Source organism: Phyllobates terribilis, unplaced genomic scaffold (genome assembly GCF_046119375.1).
Source record: "Phyllobates terribilis strain yellow unplaced genomic scaffold, ASM4611937v1 Scaffold_4__5_contigs__length_816908805, whole genome shotgun sequence".
Classification (NCBI taxonomy): domain Eukaryota; kingdom Metazoa; phylum Chordata; class Amphibia; order Anura; family Dendrobatidae; genus Phyllobates; species Phyllobates terribilis.
The window spans coordinates 88,135,772-88,157,115 of NW_027362764.1; the positions used below are offsets into that span (position 1 = coordinate 88,135,772).

General features: G+C 41.6%; 1 protein-coding gene and 1 long non-coding RNA gene across 12 annotated transcripts in view; both read left to right on the forward strand.

Annotated features, from left to right (window-relative positions):
- The window catches only part of SVIL (supervillin), a 221,523-nt gene that overhangs the window by 155,191 nt on the left and 44,988 nt on the right, over positions 1 to 21,344 (forward strand). For all 11 annotated transcript variants that reach the window (XM_073677601.1, XM_073677606.1, XM_073677602.1 and 8 more), the window contains one exon: positions 705 to 843. In XM_073677601.1, coding sequence (XP_073533702.1) covers positions 705 to 843 — 139 coding nt within the window. The remainder of the gene's footprint in view (positions 1 to 704; positions 844 to 21,344) is intronic.
- On the forward strand, positions 14,164 to 16,840 carry LOC141265044 (uncharacterized). Its single transcript, XR_012320037.1, has 3 exons — positions 14,164 to 14,213; positions 14,751 to 14,828; positions 16,773 to 16,840. It is a non-coding gene; the product is annotated as an uncharacterized lncRNA (long non-coding RNA).

Consider the following 21,344-nt stretch of genomic DNA (forward strand, 5'->3'; position numbering starts at 1 on the left):
CAGCCAAGAGGAGATAGAGGAGTTAGTAATGCGTCATCCATGGTACTGACAAAGATGGTGAAGCTTGTGAGCTGAGGGAGGGGGTAACCCTGGACCCCCATTATGGGCACTGATCCTGGTCCTGGTCCTGGCAGTGGGATGCACACCGATCTAACACATCTCCTCCTATCCAATAAATGGGTGATATTTTTATTTCATTGGAATACCACTTTAAAAAAATTCTATGTGTAAAGCTTTAGCAATTGAATGAAAGCACCACCAAAAATGCTAAACTTGTATAGTCCTGCTAAAAAAAACAAGAAGTTTGAGGCTAAAAGAATGACTGACTGTGTAAATGTACAGTATTTTATATATCAGTAGTGTTGGGTATCTGTTTTCTGTAGCCTGATCATTTTTTGGATGGAGGAAGCTGCATACTCAATGCCCTCCCATACTTTAAGAACTTTGGCACTCTTATTCTGCAGGGCCAGTCTTGAAGTCTGTGTGATGGCGCTACAATAGGCTTACTTACCTAAATTCTGTTGCATTGCATAAAACCAAATGCCAGGGGGTTGGGGGTGTCTAGACAATTGCTTTTGCAGAGTAGCATATCCTTTACTGTTATTGTGCAAAAAACCTTAATGAAATGTTCTTTTGGGTCTCTGTGGACTGCATGACTTGCTAAGAATGTCTCCCAAACAATGTGGCATATTATTCCTTCTTAGGCTGGCTCTGTTGAAGAAGAGCGGGGAGGAAGACTGGAAGAACAGGCTTAACAAAAAACAGGACCACAGCAAAGTGACTGTCATAGAGCGCAGCTCGCGCACCCAGCTGCAAGAAATTGAGCAGTCGCTGAAAAAGAAGGTAAAGAGAACCATGTTAGGAATAAACTGTCCGCCTGGCCCCAGCACGATGATATCTAACAGTGCTGCTTGCCGCTAGCTAATTGCTACTATAGAGCTGAAGCAGGATTCACACAGTACTTAACTCTGACCACAAGGTTTCTAAACCCAATCCTATTTAGCTCCTGGGAGCCGAGCTCTGCACCCGCGCGGTTAATGCACGTGAACTTTTTATGTGTGTTTGTTTTACTAGTTTCTTGGAAAATCGAAATGGGTTTTAAGGCAATAAAATGGTTGTTACGACCAGTGAGGGAGCTAGAAAGGTACATCTGCACTGTCGCCTACTTCTTTGTGGCCTCTATTCTGCTTGATTAACAGTTTATATTGTTTTTAAAAGTTTACAGAACTTTAGTTGTATTAGAGGCACGAGAGAGAATTTTTTTTCTCCCCCCTCCTATGTGTTCATTTTTATTTTTCTTCCCATGTAGTGTTTGCACATATGTCTATTTTTGATCATGCTTGTTCTGGAACAGCTGACAAATTGCCGATTATTGCAACATGATTGTTATTCTGCATCAAGGACAATCTGAATTAAAGGCGTTCTTCTGCCAGGCTTTTTTTTTTCCCACGTTCGCTAAACTTGCCCCCCAAATTTTCATGTGTCCAATGGACCACTGCTGAGGAAATGGTTTGACTGCACAGTCAGGTGACTGGTGGTTGAAACTTCTGCCATTCTGCTTTGGTAGGGACTATCGGAGTAGCAGTCCTTGAGCGATGGCCAGATGGGCAAATTTGGGTGGTAAGATTTAGAGATGAGCAAACTTAAAAGTTGTGGGTTTGTGCCGGGCAGTTAGTGTCTGGTGCTAAATGCCGAACACTGACTTTCCCTGGAAGTCCGTTGCAATGTTTGGCGTTCCGGGGGAAGTCCGTTGCAATGTTTGGCGTTCCGGGGGAAGTCCGTTGCAATGTTTGGCGTTCCGGAGGAAGTCCGTTGCAATGTTTGGCATTCCGGGGGAAGTCCGTTGCAATGTTTGGCGTTCCGGGGGAAGTCCGTTGCAATGTTTGGCGTTCCGGGGGAAGTCCGTTGCAATGTTTGGCGTTCTGGGGGAAGTCCGTTGCAATGTTCGGCGTTCTGTGGGAAGTCCGTTGCAATGTTCGGCGTTCCGGGGGAAGTCCGTTGCAATGTTCGGCGTTCTTTTCTTACCCAGACCCAAAGTTCAAGTCTCCATTGTTTTCAAAGGAGTTTTGGTTCAATGTCGGGAAGACCCGAGCTTCCACGGGTTTGCTCATCCCTAGTAAGATTGGCTTTTTTTTATTTTCCTAAGGATGTTTTCCATTCTGTTGTATAACAGAATGGAAAACCCCTTTAACTGGTGGGCTGTTCTTGTAGCATAAAGGGGGTCTCCAGCTGCTCATGTGCCAACTGCAGTTCTGCTTCTTGTGCATCTGGTTGTTCTCCTTTGCTGCTCGTTTTTTTTTTTTTTTCCCTGCACTTTATGGTCTCCTGTTGTCTTTTAAGCTAGTGATTGATTGTTAATGAGTTAAATCTGTGCAGATCTAAGCAGATACGTCCCTATATATTGAGACTTAGTTAAGGGGAGGCATTTATGCGGGGGCATTTATGCATATAGCATTTATGCATACTTTATCGAAGTGCCATAATTTAGCAAAGTGCCCTGGCAGTTAGAAAATGGCAGTTGGACAGGGCAGGAGACAGGTAAGACATGCAAGACAATTAAACAAACTTGCTTCCAGGTCATCTTTTTGGCAAACAGTATTCACCATTTGTATCTGTGCCATTTATACTCTGGTTGCTACAATCATCCACATTCACCGTTCACCCACAAATGCGGCACACTTCATCCATATTAATCCCTCACTCCTCTCTTCTCCTATGTACAGTTGTCATGCTCTCTTCACAATGTTATACCACGCAGATCCATTCATTCCCACCATACAACGCAGGAAACGCTCTCACAAATCACTCAATCATCTGCTCACTCTCTGTATCTTCCTTCTATTAGTCGCAGGTGATATTTCTCCCAACCCAGGACCCTCCAGTAATAATAACACTAACTCTTTCCCTGTTACATTCAGAAACCCTGCTAATCTCATTAATATTCCCTGCATATCTTCTGTCTCATTCAACTGTGCCCTTTGGAATGCACGCTCAGCTTGTAATAAACTCTCTTACATCCATGACTTTTTCCTCTCTAATTCCCTCAACCTTCTGGCTCTCACTGAAACCTGGATCCAGCAGTCGGACACCACCGCCGCTGCAGCTCTCTCCTATGGTGGCCTACATTTCTCTCATACCCCGCGACCTGACAACAGATCAGGTGGAGGTGTTGGTCTGCTTCTTTCAACAAAATGTACTTTTCAGGTTATCCCCCTGTACCCTCCCTTATCTTCCCGTCCTTTGAGGCCCACACAGTCAGACTCTACCGGCCCTTCTCCCTGCGAGTGGCGGTTGTCTATCGCCCCCCAGGTCCCCCCCGTCAATTCCTGGATCACTTTGCTGCCTGGCTTACAAATTTTCTATCCTGCGACATCCCCACGATAATCATGGGAGACTTTAACATCCCAATTGGCGATCCTCTTTCCCCATCTGCCACGCATCTTTTATCATTAACCTCCTCCTTCGGCCTTTCACAGCTTGCTAATTCTCCTACACATGAGGACGGGAACACATTGGACCTGATCTTCTCCCGGCTTTGCTCAGTACATGACTTTACTAACTCTCCCCTTCCACTCTCTGACCATAATCTTCTTTCATTCTCTGTCAAGAACTGTGACTTTACTCAAGACACTCCCACCGTCCACACTTATAGAAATTTACACGCCATTAACACCCAGAAATTTATAAAAAGGTTGCAATCATCATTGGCCCCAATCTCCTCCCTCTCATGTCCCGAATCTGCATTGAAGCATTATAACAAAATAATGCTATGCGCCCTGGATGAAGCCGCACCTCCTACACAAAGAACAATTCGGCATAGACGGCGACAACCCTGGCACACGCCTCAAACACGTCTTCTCCAGAGGTACTCCAGGTGCGCTGAACGGCTGTGGAGAAAATCAAATCTGCCCGAAGATTTCCTCCACTATAAATTTATGCTGAAAACATATAACTCTGCCCTTCACCTCTCCAAACAAACCTACTTTAACAACCTCATCATCTCACTTTCCAATAATCCTAAACGACTCTTTGACACGTTTCATTCTCTCCTCAATCAAACAGCACAGGCCCCGACCACCGACCTCAGCGCTGACGATCTGGCTAACTATTTCAAAGAAAAAATTGACCATATCCGACAGGAAATTTTCTCCCAATCCCCAAATGTTATGCATGCTCCCCCCCGCCACATTGTATCTTGCTCATTTTCTGACTTCGAACCAGTCACGGAAGATGAAGTGATCAGGCTCCTTGCATCTTCTCGCCCTACCACCTGCACCAGCGACCCTATTCCCTCACATCTCCTTCAGTCCCTTGCTCCAGCTGTCACCTCTCACCTAACTAAAATTTTCAACCTTTCCCTCTCATCTGGTATCTTTCCCTCTTCTTTTAAACACGCCAGCATACAACCATTACTTAAAAAACCATCCCTCGACCAGAACTGCACGGCCAACTACAGACCTGTTTCCAATCTTCCCTTTATCTCTAAACTCCTGGAACGCCTGGTCCACTCCCGTCTAATCCGCTATCTCTCAGACAACTCTCTTCTTGACCCTTTACAATCTGGTTTCCGCTCTTTACATTCTACTGAAACTGCCCTCACTAAAGTCTCTAATGATCTACTAACAGCTAAATCTAATGGTCACTACTCCCTGCTGATTCTCCTGGATCTCTCTGCAGCATTTGACACTGTGGATCACCAGCTCCTCCTCACTATGCTCCGCACTATTGGCCTCAAGGACACGGTTCTCTCCTGGTTCTCCTCTTATCTCTCTGACCGCTCCTTCTCTGTGTCTTTTGCCGGCTCCTCCTCCTCTCTCCTTCCGCTTACTGTCGGGGTTCCTCAAGGATCAGTCCTAGGCCCCCTTCTTTTCTCCTTATACACCGCTCCTATTGGACAAACAATCAGTAGATTCGGTTTTCAGTACCATCTCTATGCTGATGACACCCAATTATACACCTCTGCTCCGGACATCACCCCTGCATTACTACAAAAGACCAGTGATTGTCTTTCTGCTGTGTCTAACATTATGTCCTCCCTCTACCTAAAACTGAATCTGTCAAAAACTGAACTACTCGTCTTTCCTCCCTCCACTAACCTACCTGTGCCCGATATTGCCATCTCCGTTTGTGGCTCAACCATTACTCCCCAGCTACAAGCCCGCTGTCTTGGGGTCATTTTTGATTCAGATCTTTCTTTCACTCCTCACATCAAATCACTCGCTCGTTCATGTCATCTACACCTCAAAAACATCTCAAGAATCAGGACTTTTCTCACCTTTGACTCGGCAAAAACTCTTACTGTAGCTCTTATTCATTCTCGTCTTGACTATTGTAACGCTCTACTAATCGGTCTCCCTCTTACTAAACTCTCCCCTCTCCAATCCGTCCTGAACGCAGCAGCCAGGATCATATTCCTCGCCAACTGCTACTCAGATGCCTCTTCCCTGTGCCAGTCATTGCATTGGTTGCCCATCCAATATAGAGTTCGTTTTAAACTTATCACGCTTACCCACAAAGCGCTCCATGCTTCAGTACCCCCCTACATCTCCTCCCTTGTCTCAGTCTACCACCCTACACGTGCCCTCCGTTCTGCAAATGACTTGAAACTAAAATCCTCCATAATCCGAACTTCCCACTCCCGTCTCCAAGATTTCTCGCGTGCTGCGCCAATTCTCTGGAATGCACTACCCAGGACAGTTCGATTAATTCCCAATACCCACAGTTTCAAGCGAACCCTAAAAACACATTTCTTTAGACTGGCGTATCACCTAAACACACTCTGTCCATCCCAGCTTTCCCCCATATTAAAATCTTCTTCAACTTCGGGTTCAAACCAACCATGCACATAAAAGCCTCTGTCAGGACTGCACACATACTGGCTGGCGACCAGTCCATGTATTATTATTTATCCTATTCAGTATATCAAGGCTGCATTATACAATATATGTACTTTTTACCTTTTGTGTCTCCCCCACTTCCTCATAGACTGTAAGCTCGCGAGCAGGGCCCTCACTCCGTTCGATATGAGATATGCTTATTCTGTATTGTCTGTATAAGTCCCCCCTAAAATTTGTAAAGTGCTGCGGAATATGTTGGCGCTATAAAAATAAACTATTATTATTATTATTATTATAGATGTCCCAATAAATAGGACAGGTAGATATGATCGGTCACTCGTGCATGCAATCTGGCAGATATCTGCTGAAACATCCTCAGCGGGTGCACAATTGGTAGGTATCGGGCACCAGTCCTGGCACGTATTACCGTCACAATGTCGTCGGCGCTGCTCACCTGATGTGGAAGTGAGCAGGTTTTCCAGTGCTAAGTGACCATTCATGAATCCTAAAGAGATCATACAAAAATTTCGAGCACATGAAACCGTGACCAGAGAACATGTAAACCATGAAAAATAGGCTTTTATTAAATAATTCATAAAATAATAAAGCAAGAATGGCTAATGGATGGCATCACATAGTCACAACTGGGTAGTAAATAGTTATAATTAATCACCATAGGTGGAAAAATTATAACATCTAATACAAGAGCATACAATCTCTGTTATTAGGTACAAAGATATAACAAAAAAAACACCAAGCATGGTGTAATTTACCCCTATAAGAATAAGGTGCCACCTATGGTGATTAATAATTCTAACAGTATTTACTCCCCATTGTTACCATGTGGTGCCATCTACTGGCTATTTGCCATACATGCTTTATTATTTTATGAATTAATCAATACAATTCTATTTTTAAGGCAACATTCAGTCTTTGGTCAGTATTTTATATCAGTATTTGTGAGCCAAAACCAGGAGTGGAACAATCAGAGGAAAAGTATAATAGAAACACGTCACCACTTCTGTATTTATCACCAACTCCTGGTTTTGGCTTACAAATACTGATGTAAAAAACTGAACATGTGAACATGGCCTTACTGTTTTGATGTCCCCTTGTCACTGGTTCATGTGCACCAAATTTGGATATGAACTATCTATATTGTTATGGTGCAGAACCATATACAAGTCCAATACTTGTGGGTACATAGCCACTATGGCTTAAAGTCACCAAATTCAAGCTATTATTATTACTTTTCTTGTACTCAGACTAATTGCAAATATTGGTTTACTTCTGAATCCTACAGTAAATAGTAGATTAGTTACTGGTTAGCCTGATAAGCTATTGAGAACTCCTGCCCATTTAGTTAGTGATGAGACCGATAGTGTTCTGGAGGACTCAGGAGCGGCATGGAGGGCATCTAGAAATTGTCAATGGTGTGTAAAAATGCACATCTACTAATAAGCAACATTGTAAAAACTCTAAGGGGGATGTAGACAAAATTGCTTAGAAATCACCATAGTTTAATCAATTATTTTTTCTTAATACTATACACAAAAAATGTATAAAAACTTCCCAGCCATACCACCCTTAAAGCGCTACTCCGGCGGTTTTTATTCCTGCTTTGGAGTGGTACCATTAAACTAAATTCCCTGGGCCTAGTATTACAGTCACCATCCGCTGTAACTTCTTGCTGACCTAAAGTCAGAGGTAATGGTAATAAGCTCTGTGTAGGTCTGAGGCCCCTCGCTCTTACACGGAGTTCTGTCTTCTGTCCGCCCAGCAAACACTAGAGCGATCCGGCAGGTCACAAACTGCTGGAGACCGACCAGTGCGTCGATGAGCACAGAAAACAGCCGCTGGTAAATATAATACTAGGGGAACGGAGGTTAATTAGTAGCACCACTCCAGCACTGTAGTGGTGCTTTTAAGCTTGCTTTTTTTTTTAAATCCTATTTTGACTCTGTATATTCTCATTCTCCTGTATGCTATTGTTGGACAACTGGCTGCAGCTCTTACCTGCTTTAGGACATAAGATCGCTAAGTTGCTAGATGGGTACAGTGAGGCTTCAGCCAGCCACAGCCAAAGATAGAATTGATCTGAAGGAGATAAAAAGGGACTTTTTACTGGATTGATCTTTGTCCCATCAACCCATCAATACATGTTAGCGACTGATGATCACAGACCAACTAACAATGATCAGGGCAGAATGATTGCTGCTCGAATCATTCTGTCCCCATATCAGTATCGTATTATCGGTAGCACTTCGCATGCTTACATGGAGTGATGTGCTGCCCATATCGATGATTTATGACTGCATGACTGTTGGTCAGTGAGGATGATGAGATTGTTTTAATTTAAACATCAATTTCTCGGTGTAGTGTTCCTTTAAGACGTATTTCGGAATGGTGTGTAACGGGATCAGGTCTCTCACTGAAAGTTTAATTACATTTCTCGAGGGAAAAATTAGAAACTTTTTGAAAAATGGACCTTCTCTCATGTGATTAGATCCAATATCTTACTGATGCTAACTACGCGGATCTTTAACAACGTTATTATATGTAGAGTTGTTGAGATGACCATGATCTCATTGTGCATATCAGCCATTCCTGTGACCATGCTCTTGGGTACCATTTATTAAATAGACTTTTATCAGTCAATGGGGCAGAATTACAAAAACATATTAGTGGAATAGTTGCACCAAACCACAATCTCCCCTAATCTTCCTTTCCACATACAGTGCAAAAATTTCTACATTTCTGTTTTTTTTCAGTGAAGATGGGGTGCAGAGTGTACTTTAATGAGAAAAAAAATGAACTTTTTAGAATTTGCCAAATGGCTGCAATGAAACAAAGAGTGAAAATTTTATAGGGGTTTGAATACTTTCCGTACCCACTGTATCCTGATTTGTACATTGGTGTTGTCTCCATATGATTTGACCCTTTACTGTCAAAGTCAAAGGCCACAAAACATATTAGATTCTCTATATCCTCCCGTCCCCCTGGGACTGACAAAGGGAAATGGCTAGCAGAAAACTTCAGTTGAGCATATCCTGCATTAGATGTGTATGTATATTATTTAATCATTTTTAATATATTTTTGTTTTTTAAGCCAATGCATCTTATAAAAAAAAATATTCATTACTGTAGTTATTGCATGTTTGTCTGCAGTTTAAAAAGTCTCATGACATTAATTGATGTTGTGAAATTTATTGGGTACCGCAATGGGTGAATTAATCACCACTGAATCAAAAGCAGTCATGGTTTATTCTAGTGGTTGACGTGGTTAGAGATTATCGGACTGTAAACAAAAAAAGTTCAAAATTAATGTAAACATATTTTTAAAGAGCCAGAACAGCATTTCTCATTTTCTGGACTGTAAATGAGAACTGAAGTGTATATGGATATGATGGCGGTATTTCCAATCCTTTGTATAAACTGAGAATATTAAATTAGATGCAGTCAGCCAGTTCACATGTGAAATATCATATGTGCATTGGTCTAATAGGGGTTGATCTTTTAAGTCAACAGTATGTACCTTTCCTTCCTTGTGACAGATTCCTGCTCACTTAACATCAAAGTGTCTTTGGAGGTCCAGTAATGGGTCCCAGGTGCACCCACCGAAAGCTGTATACCTAGGAAGATGAACTATGTAAAGAAATAGTGTATTCACTTCAATACCGTTCACACAGCTGATAGCCATATGTTGTGTACAGTTCTCGAAGAGCTTTCCATCACTTACGGGGGATAAAAGCAGATGAAGTACATGTGTTCTTAAAATGGAGAACTGAAGGAAAGTCATTGTCTTCTGTTAGTTGGTTAGTGATGGAGTAAGGATTTTTTGTTGGTTGTTCTTGGAGCAAAATCTATCTAGCATATTGTTGTTTAGCACAGTTTGAACAGAGGCTAAGATGTGAACAAGTCCTCCATTGGACTGATACGGTAAATGACATTTGCAACGTATAGTATAGTCTACGAAATATACTGCTACACCGGTGTACAGTTGCATATGTCACCATTAACATCCTGTTATAATAAGTAAGATAAGCAGATGCTGAAGGGGTTTCTACTGGATCCTTCTACATTGAATGCCATGTATTTCTCTACAGCAAAAGGAATCATATCAACTCTGGATAATTGGGGGCCAATGGAAATGCATTTAGGTGTCGGGAACTTTTTGCAAACTTGACGTGAACTTGTGTATATATAGAATAGCAGTATAGACTGTCTATGGCCTGCATAAAGCAAAAAATACTATTTGCTGCCGGTGGATTGTGATATTTTACAGCATGGACAAGTTTTTGGTAATAGCAAAGTAGTGTCATAGGTTTAATTTTATCGTTTTTTTCTGTTAGCAGTCCACCTCCAAATTACGAATATGTGATGGGACCAATTTCTGGAGTTGTTAAAACTTTATGTAGATAACTCGTTTGCAGGAAGTAGCAAGGAGCAGGGCGGGAATCTGACTGGACCACTCCCTGTTGCTTCCTGTTATCAGTAGGTCCACATCGGAAAGATCCTTGGAGTTCTGTCTTTTAAAATGGATTGTCTGGTTTGGGGAAACCTTGTTTCAACTACCTGGATAGGACATTTTCAATTGAAGGGGGTCTCGCATTTAGGACACTCCAAAGGCAACTAAGAAAGACACCACACATCCATGCATTACAGCTGTCACCATGGTCCGGTTTCCTCCGTAGCGGTGTCTGTAGGGGAATTTAAATCCTTGTTGCCAGATTACAGCCCACAAAAAAAAGTGTATACTGACCTCCAGGGATGACGTGTCATGTCCACATGTGACTGTTGTTGTCAGTTGTCTGTAAGGGAACACTCATCTAAAACTAAAACATGGAGGCTTTGTCCTTATAGCTGTAGCACAGTCATAGGTCAGACGATGGGGGTGATTTATTAAGGCAAGGTTCACGAAGTATTTTTGAGCAGGGTATTCGCTTAATTGTAAAATCACCATGTGGGTGGGGGAAGCTTCGAAGTCTTCAAATCTTACTCTAAACCTCTTCCAAACAAATTTTAGCAAAAATTAAAATAAAATTCTGCTTGCAAAACCTCATCAGATTTATTTTTTCCGCAAGGCTGGATTTACAAAGTCTTAAAGGGGTTGTCCGCTACTAGGACAACCCCCCTTCTTAAACTAAATGTTCGGCCCCGGTAAAATAAAAAACCTCCCGTGCCAGCGCCATTCCAGCGGTGTCAGCACTCGCGGTCCCAGGGCTGTGATGCGGTGGAATGACACGTGGCGCCCAATCAGCGCTGGCGTCACGGTCTCTACCTTCAGACAAACTGAACATGAAGAGGAAATCTGGGATCAGCTGCAGCCTTGGTCCCACTACCCAAGGGCCATATTGGATTGGGCTTACATTACTGGCTCACGTACATGATGGGGTTTATATTTAGATGCGGTTGTAATTATTCGAGTAATCCTTGAAATTCTCTTCTGATATCCCAAGCATGTCTCGACACTTATTTAGGCTCTACAGCATAGGAGTGTAGCAGCTCCACGGCTCGCCCGAGGGCGTACGCTTTGCTATTTTACACCTAGGAATCTCAGAACTTTCCACTGACATTGCAAAGTTACGTCCTACAGTTTCGTCAGGAGGAACATTTGTTAAAGGGACTAAATTAGCAATTGCAATACCCTTTATCCTTAAGAACATAGATACATAAATTTATTAAGAACAATTTTGTGCATTTAATACCAGAATAAGCAGCGACTTGGATCCCATGGAATTTTACGCCTCCGTTATCTTAGAAGTTCACTTAAGTTTCTTCTCACAGGAAACCTATTAAGAAAATGTTTATAAACCTCTTCCAGAAATGAAAACCGATGGACGGTGAATTGAGGTGAATTCATTGTGTGCTCGGCCATTTAAAAGTTCCAGGCTGATTTTTATTTGTGCAGTTCTCTTGGGGTTTTTTGGGGGTGGGGGTGGGAAGGGAAAAATGCCTCTCTTCCAGATGTGTGGAGTTTTAAGACATTTGCAGAAGTGTGAGCTCGGTTCACGTTTGGTTCCTTTCCTTTTGGAGGAGATTAACTTGAAATGTCATTGGCACAGGCTTTAATGGGAATTCGCTCCTAAAGGAAAATATAGCATAGGATTTTTGGCAGGATTTCCTCTTTTTCAATATACATTTTAATCGTGCATTTACAAAGTACAGCTGCATGGGAACAGCAGAATTTTATGTAAAGGGATTTTCCAGGATTTAGAAAAATGGTTTATTTATTTATTTTTTTTCAAAAAGCACACCATAGGTCGTGTCTGGTATTACGGCGAGTCCCTAGTCACTTTAACCTTACAGACAGGATGCCCATGGACAGGAGTATATAGTGGTTGCCCATTGTTGCTCACACGATGTGGTTTTCCATTGAGTTGCGCCATGCAACTTTATTTTTTTCTCGTCAGTCATTACGGGTCAATAAAATTGTTCTCCAACACTTCTTTAGGAATCTTAGTGGTGCGGGAGACATGATTTGGATGTAGCTTTAGGGGACCGCCTGCCGATATTCACAGCTAGGAGCAGATTGTTTTGAGTAAAGCCAAATTCACATGTCCGTGTCTCATGTTCTATGGAGTACAATCGCAGAAGATCTCCTGATCTTCGAGGCTGTTGACGTTACAAGAGCCACAGCTGCTCCAGAAATAATGGTCCATACATGAAACACTCCATACCCACCCATAAAACTCAGACTTGTGAAGGCTAAACGTATATACACCCTGGTTCAACCAAGTGTTTATGCCAGAAAACTGCCATAAAACACTTTGAAATGTGCAAAAATATTGTGATTTTTCACAGTCGCACACAAATTTTACACACCAGTTTTGGGCAGCGCTGCCAAAATGGGAGTAGTCAGGACGTGGTGTAGCTGCTCCTGCCTACCAAAGTCTTTAAAACTGGCGTTGTTTTTTACGCCAGAATTATTACACCAGTCAGGGATTCGAGGCCTCGCTCGCCAAGATCAGATGAGCGGAATTCATTAAGTGACTTGCTCCTTTTTAATGAATTCGGCACATTTTATTCCTGCACACCCCTCATTATGACTGGGATACGAAACACCGTTCTTAATGAATGGTAACCATCATATGTGCAGCTTTTTTTAGGATGTGAATACAAAAAGATTCATATGGCACACAATCATCATTATGGTAATGGCCTAGAGTTTAGTGTCCCACCACATAGTAAATTCTTACCACCATATGAAATAGTGGCGTACTCCCAACATGGTATCCAAACAAAAGAAATGAAGTAACCATGAACCACCAATAAATATAGAAATATCTTTCCCCTTGAGAAAGCCACATGAAACGCGCGTCGGGGGTAGTGCTGGCGGGCCCAACTCCGATCCTTCCTGATTATGGGTAAGAAATATCTACTATGACCTATTTTTTTCAGTCTCTCTTCAATTTGTATACTACTCTGCCCTTTATTCTATATGTTGGTGTAAGACTGTCCATATAAGTGTACTGCACATTTAATTGCAGATTTCTATGTTGGATATTGTTGTTGCCTTCCTTTGCCTTTTCCTCTTTATTTGACATATGCTCATATTACTGGTGATTATTTTTAATGAATCGTTTCAATAAAATGATTTATTTTTTATATTTATTGGTGGTTCATGGTTACTCAATTTCTTTAGTTTTTTAGGATGTGTATAATCTCATGAGACTGACAGTGGCCATAGTCTTGATGGATCCATCCAACCGATGACCCTATTGTAAATAGAGGTTTACCATACCGTATATGTTTTAGGAACGACTCTGTAAATGGGAAAGTGCGGTTACATAAAATAGTACGCCAATGCATCCATCCAGGAGGCCAAAGGAGGACACTTTTGGAATCTTTCATGTCAATAGAGATTATGGAAACATTAACGTATACACCAGGAGCTGTAGCCATAGATGGATCTTGTGCATAGTCTAAATGTGATTTTTAATACATTTTTATTTTTTTTCCTTGATCGCACTTGGCTTTTATCGTAGATTTGTAATTTCACCTTAGTCGGCCATCAGGCTGCTGAGTAATGAGACGTAGCCCAGACATGGCGGTGTTGTGTATACTACCCTTGCACCGGTATATTATGTTTCCATCATTTGATCATATCTGTCTATAGTCAGGGTCTTTCCTGATAATGGACGGCTTGTAGGATGTGACAAATGTTGCTCGTAGGATCATTCTTAGGATTTACCGGTGACTACCCCCATGTGCCCCATAAAGCGGCAGCAATCTCCGTCGAGCAGCGGCGCCCTTATCCTATGACTTATGCAGTATTGCTTCCCTTAGGTCTTTCTACCTCATCACCCTGTTTGTTTTAACCTGTAGGAAGAAGGAGATATAAGAGATGATTATGTCCTGTCTAATCGGCTGTGGGTAAGCCGCACTGCGCCACAATGGCTTGTAGGATGTGTTTCTGATGTTGGCTGTGTGCTGTTATACGCTTATTTGCGCAGCTTTCACGTGATGTCACCCTATATATCGCTAGGTCTAGTATTGGCGTATGAGTTATTGGTGTCCATGATCGCAACATGCTGTATTCCCAGTCATTTCATACGGTCAGCGCTGGTGAATGTGGCCGTCTCCAGCAATGCTCCACATACGTTTGTCATGTTTACATGGTGGAGATTGATTCTTATAGGACGGCCTAGGAATATACTGGATTGTTTCACAGACAGGAACATGTAGTCATTGTTTTGGTCTCTGGCTGCACACATTGCATGAAATGTGTATGGCTTTGGAAAGCATATACAGAATTATTACACTTGCATATGTCAGCGTTTTTTCCCCCCGTCCGTTAATGTTGCTTCTTAAGCTAGCCGTCTGTACTTCTGCTTTTTCTTTAATGGTTACTCCTTTTTGCTCCTTTTTTTTTTTCTAATTTTCTTGCTTTGCTTTTGCCTCTGTCCATAGGAACCTGTCTATGCTTCTATTTACACTCCTGCTATACCTGCCGCCCATAAATGCCAGTATTTTGTTCCTATACATCAGGTGAGGAAACTGTGTGCACCGGCAAATAATACAACTGTTCCTTATGAGAAATCTGGTCCTAAATGTTCCACAAATAAGGTGTGAGCGCTCACAAGGAGAGATGGCGAGAACCTTAGAGACAATGTTAGGATGGCGAGAACCTTAGAGAGACACTGTTAGGATGGCGAGAACCTAAATAACCTAATTTAGGGAGTCTGCTGGCACAAAATGATTGTTCAACCAAAATACCGGCACTTGGTGTACCCTTGGTGTGGCCAAACAGTTCAGTGCACCTTCCCACCTCCTTATTTTCTCTCAATCTCCACCCTCCCCTCTTCTTTGATTGACAGCTCTGGCTTTATAGAGGCAACAAATGACGGAGATAGATGGAAACCAAGTAGGTGCACTTAAATGTTTGGCCACACCAAGGGTGCACCGAGTGCCTGTACTTGGTTTAAACAGTCATTCTATGCTTGCAGTTCCTTTTAAAAGATTATTGCAAAAGGAGGGAAAACACTTGTTCCACACATCCATGATGATGAGTGATGGCATAATGTTAAGATATCACCTTCCCAGTAGTGGGCGTCCGACTGTCCGTACACCCACAATCCTCAGCGAGGTAGTTCCTTCAGTCTTAGTCTCATAAATTAAGCCTTGATGTGGTTCCGTGACGGACAGGAGTGTCACCGCAGTGTAGGTAAACGCGAACCTCTACCCATTTGTTTTTGGTAATATTAGGGGGTCATAGATGGCAGACAGTTTACCCATCAATGGTCACTGTCTTTTTGAGCAATTTATCCTATTATGATGATCAATATGATAACAAAATTTATTTTCTAAATTTGCTCCAAAGTGCCATCCACCAGAGATCCAACTTAAACTAAGTTGTACATTGATTGTTTTCTTATGGCATCCATTTCGATGGACCAAAAGAGATTACTGGAAGTGGCCCACAATTTGGCAAAAAAATTGGCAATTTTAGGTAAAACTTGCCTTTCACGTAGTCATCACCTTGGCTTTCATATCGGCACAAGTTACCGGAAACGATTGTGATCATTTAAAGGGAGTCTGTCAGCAGGCTTTTGCTATATAATCTGAGGACAGCATGATGTAGGGGCAGAGACACTGATTTCGGTGATGTCACTTATTAGGCTGTGTGCTGTTGTTTCAATGTAATGAGCGTTTTATCAGCAGGAGATCAACACTACAGGACTAGCTATCCTTGTGCCTCCTAGCCAACCTTGCCCCCAGCACTGATGAGCAGCTTTCTGTCAATATACAGTGTACACAGAGAGCCTAGTGTTGGCGGGGTTAGCTTTCTGAGCTCTGCTGCATGCTACATCTAAAAACTGACTGCATCTCACCTGCTGCAGCCAGTAAACTAAGAGATACATCGCTGGAATCGGGGTCTCTTTCTCTACATTATGCTGCTCTCAGATGAGGTAGCAAAAACCTGGTGACAGATTCCATTAAAGTGTTTTCGGGTGGATTACATTAGATCACAGCATAATGCAGCAGCTCATCAGTTCATGTCCCCAGTAATCCTGTGGCTCCAGTAAGTAAGGGATAACAAGATCATCTATATAATAGGGCTGTGGTTTGGCGTTTACTATATATATTTATATATATTTATTTATGAATGCTCGATACAAGGTGTAAGATTAACATGTTGATGCCTGATGCATTTACCAGTAAGAAAAAAAAAATACCAATCAAACTAGTATTGAAAGTAAGACTTTTTCACTACAACTTTGTTCACTTTCAGCTTGCCCATACTGCCTATAAATGCTTCTTTTATACTTATAACTCGGCTGTGCAATCCTTATTACAATTGTATTTCCCCATTGGTACCCTGTGTAAAATACCCGCCGCTCTGGCTGATGCTAGTGGGTTGCTGTTTGGTGTGTTTCCAATAGTTCATTCCTTTTTCTTTCTTTTTATATCTGTTTTCTCTACCTTTTTAAGGTCAGTAATGATAGAGAGAAAGAGTCAAGTCCGATGATGTTTGCAGAACGTCATCCTTGGAGATGGAAGGTGAATTTAGATAAATTTTTCTAGGGTGGAAAATATTAGGTTTTTGAGAATATATATAATTATTATGGTGTGGCCCAGAGTAATAAACTAGATATTCATGTTGGCTCCAACAACTCTATATTGGGCTTGTTGGTCGACTCCTGGAAATCTTATGTGCACACGGTGTCTTTGAACTCCTAATTTTTGAGAAGTTTTAAGGAGGATTTTGGAGAGTTTCCACTCCATAAACTCAGCAAAAAAGACTGTGAACATAGCCTTTGGTTTTAGAAGTTGATTAGTTTTAAAGGGAATCTGTCACCAGGGTTTTTGCCACCTAATCTGAGAGCAGCATAATGTAGAGACAGGGGTCCTGATTGCAGCGATGTGTCACTTACTGGGCTGCTTACTGCAGTTTTGATATTTGAAAAAAATCCGTTTTATTAGGAGATTATCACTACAGGATTAGATGTCTAGTGCCTTGTAGTCCTTTTGCTTTGTATAACCCCACCTCTAATTGCCAGCCATGTGCAGTGTACAGAAAGCTGCTAATCAGTGGTGTGGGCGGGGTTTTACAGAGCTCAGCATTCAGAGAACTGCTAGATCTGCAGCAGGTTAGTGATTTTATGAAAACTGCCCAAAACAGCCCAGTAAGTGATACATCCCCAGAGTGTGGGTCTCTGCCCCTACATCATGCTGCTCTCAGATGGTGTAGCAAAAAACTGGTCATTTGAATGAAGGCACGGAAAGGTGGTGTTAAAATGTTCTTATAAAGTCTTTGACCTCCATTCATGTCCAGAAGAAGGTAAATTGCTAAACCCTTCCCTCTCTGATGAGAGATTTCCCTGACTTGTACTTTTTGACTAGGCATTGACTTCAGAAGTTTGGCACTTTTTACACTTAGGGTATCAATCAGGATCCCATAAATATATAATATATATGTGTATGTATGTATACACAATATGATCGCTTGCACAGTGCTCCTTGAGATGTTTAAAACTTGGGGAATCTTTTTGTATCCAAATCCGGCTGTAAACTTCGCCACAACAGTATCTCGGACCTGCCTGGTGTGTTCCTTGGTCTTCATGATGCCCTCTGCACTTGAAACAGAACCCTGAGACTATCACAGAGCAGGTGCATTTATATGGAGACTTGATCACACACAGGTGGATTCTATTGATCATTACCAGTCATTTAGGACAACATTGGATCATTCAGAGATCCTCACTGAACTTCTGGAGTGAAAGTAAAGGGGCCGAATAATATTGCACGTCCCACTTTTCAGTTTTGAATTTGTTAAAAAAGTTTAAAATATCCAATAAATTTCGTTCCACTTCACGATGGTGTCCCACTTGTTGTTGATTCTTCCCAAAAAAATTAGAATTTTATATCTTTATGTTTAAAGCCAGAAATGTGGCAAAAGGTAGAAAAGTATATATAATTTTTTATGTGTTCTTAATTATGATGTATTGGTAGGTTTATAAACGAATAAAGATAGATCTCAGAAACTCTAATATCAGGGATAGTCCGGTATTTTCCTTGACCTACATGAAGAGACTACATCTCCTTCCGTTGATGTAGCGTGGCTGATCTAAGAAGTAGCTATCTCTGGCCTCAGGCCGTCTCCTGTAATCTAATTTGAAGTGGGTTTGGCACAGGTAGAGCGTCTCGTCATTTGGCTCAGATCCTGAACACCGCAGATTAGCCGCTCTTCATCTCCCCCACTCAGCTAGAAGAGGGCAATAAAGGTCAAATGCCAAATGTCTAGACTCCAGAGCGTTCATCTTCATCAACTTTTAGGGGAGATCCAGGCTGAGATTAGAAAACCTACGTGCATTATTCACCTTGGCGTTGACACAGGTATACGTGGTATACAGGTTGAGTACAGGTATACTTGTCATTTGGGGATGGTGGTTTTGCAGATAATTGCATTATGACCAGCTCATGCGTGCAATCACTTGATGTAACATTAAAAATCTGCAAAGTTCCATTCTGCTCTTTTTCCACTGCCTTCAGATTTCTGGTGCTTCCAGCATCCGCATCATAGACTAGAAGCAAATATTTAATCGCGTTTGAGTAAGTTACCAAGCAATGGGATGTAGTGTCATTACATAGCGTTACGGCTAGCGTGTTCTAGGACATCTACACCGGCCCACAATGTTCTGGACATGATCTTGGCGTTTTGGTTTACCTCTGGGTATGATGCAACTCGTTTTTTGATGTTTTTCCTAGCTCCAAGCCAGGTCCTGCAAAACTGTACTGACCCTGAGTACACTAGAGAGGAAGCAGAATGCTTTTTTCCAAGAAAGGCAAATGCCTTTATAAGAAAAAAAAAAAACCTTTTTACTTGATGTGTCCTAAAGATACAATAGTAAATTGCCATCAGTTGAAATGTTCCAAGCGTGTGAAATGACTCTGAAGAAAATGTGGTTAGAGAGATAGCAGGAGTATCAAGACACATTTTCATCATTTCTAAATAATCATCTCTATGGATAGAACATGTAATTTTAAAGGGGTTGTCCAGCCTTAGGCTACAAGTCTACAGTCACTCTGTGACTGCAGACTTTTCAATCTTCACATTGTGCTCACTGTGTGCTATGAGGATTCTGCGATACTGGCGGTATGCGTGTGACTGCAAGTTTGTTATTTTCACACATGCGGCCACATACCAACTAGACATGCCTGGCCGGACACGTCTAGTTGGAATGTGGCCAGAAATATGCAAATTGCATACTTGCAGTCACATAATCGTTCGCTCCCGGGTCTGGCACTGGAGAATCCACACGGCACGCAGTCTTCGTGATGAGGATTCATGAGTGACTGCAGACTTGTAATCTAAGGCCTGACAAACCCATTATTATTGCCATAATAAACATAGAATCATAAGATTCATTCAGGCTACAGATGAAATTTTTTGACACAAATTTATAAGCTGATGCGCCTCGAAATCCACTTAAACTCCAGTGTGAACATACCCTTAGTTTTGCTCAGTTCTTATACATCTGTTACTATCAACTCTCCCTTAGTTCAGTGGCCATATTGGATCCAAATGGTAATTTGTTACAAATCATTGGCAAAATATGATTTATTCCCATACCTCATTGTGCAGGTGAAAATATATCCTACTTATGTCTTATCCGTAAGCTGCTAAAACATGATGGTGTTGAGCAACTTGTGCTGAAGGGGAATACTTGTAAAGATGTTTGACGAGAAGAGTAATAAAAACTACTGACATTTCCTTGTATTGTTGGTATAAAAAGAAAGCTGCACAGTTGCCAAATATTAGAAAACCCCAATATGTTGTATAAAATGGCTAAAAAAAAAAGCCTGCAAGTTTTCTAATCTGGTGCAATGTGTTTTGGAGCCACTGCATTCATGCTGCCATAAGTGCTGATGGCAGGAGCTAGTTAGTGATGGGGACGTTGACCTTGCTCTGAAATGGCGACCCCCAAGATCGATCTTGTTTCAAGATTTTCTCCATAAGAAATGTATTTGTATTACAACTTGACAATGAAGCAATCTTTTTATGGGTGAAGTCCAAAAAAAATACTAACAATGAGGAAAGGGCCAGCGTTGCTGTGCGCTTTAAAACTTCAGTATGATATTCCTACCCCATCAAGCTCATGGATCATAAATACTCCTCGCTGACGCGTTTAAAACGCAGAGATGAAAAAAGGAATTAAAGGCCCGGCGATAATTGTCCCTGAGGGTGGGGTCCTAAGACCTCGAAAATTTGACTCTCCTATCAAATTTGATTTTCATGGTAATGCGCATAGGACAAGAGGACTAAGAAACAAGCATTCCCATCTCCAAGGTCCTATGCCAATATGTAGTAGGCATAATATTAGCAAATAACTTCAATTAGAAATTTAGTATAGTTTTTCTGATTAGCTATGTCACTTAAACCATGTGCAGGGCATTGTAGTAGCTTAGATATCCATGTTTACAACCACTAAGAGCGGTCTGTCACTATGTGAGTAGTTGTAACCATGGATACCCACGCTACTGCAATGCCTGCACATGGGGTAAGAGACATAGCTAATCAGAAGAACTAGGCTACATTTATAATTGGAGGTATTTGCTAATTATTATTACTCCTACTACATATTGGGATCGGATCATGGAGATGGTAATAACCCTTTAAGTCACATATATGCGGCCTTTCATGATGCAGAATGTTTTAGCAAACAGCTTGAACTGCAATCTGAATTCTCAAGCCAATCACTTTTGAAATGGTTTCCTTCATGCAAGAAAGTTGCTTTGTGAATACAGTTTCTCAAAAATATCCATATGGCTGTAGCCGAAGGTCTCTTGGATTCCGAATGTGGGAGATATTCTCCCCTAACAACAAAATGGCAAACTTGGCAGATTTCTTTATTTTTGGAATATGGATGAATTACACACAAAGTAAAAACTATTGTATTTTTTTCAATATGAAATCTGAGCAACAGAAAGTCAGAGAAGACATTGGTGTCCCCATGTGACCCGGGCGGAGGCGGCATAGACACTTTTTGTACAGTGACTTTC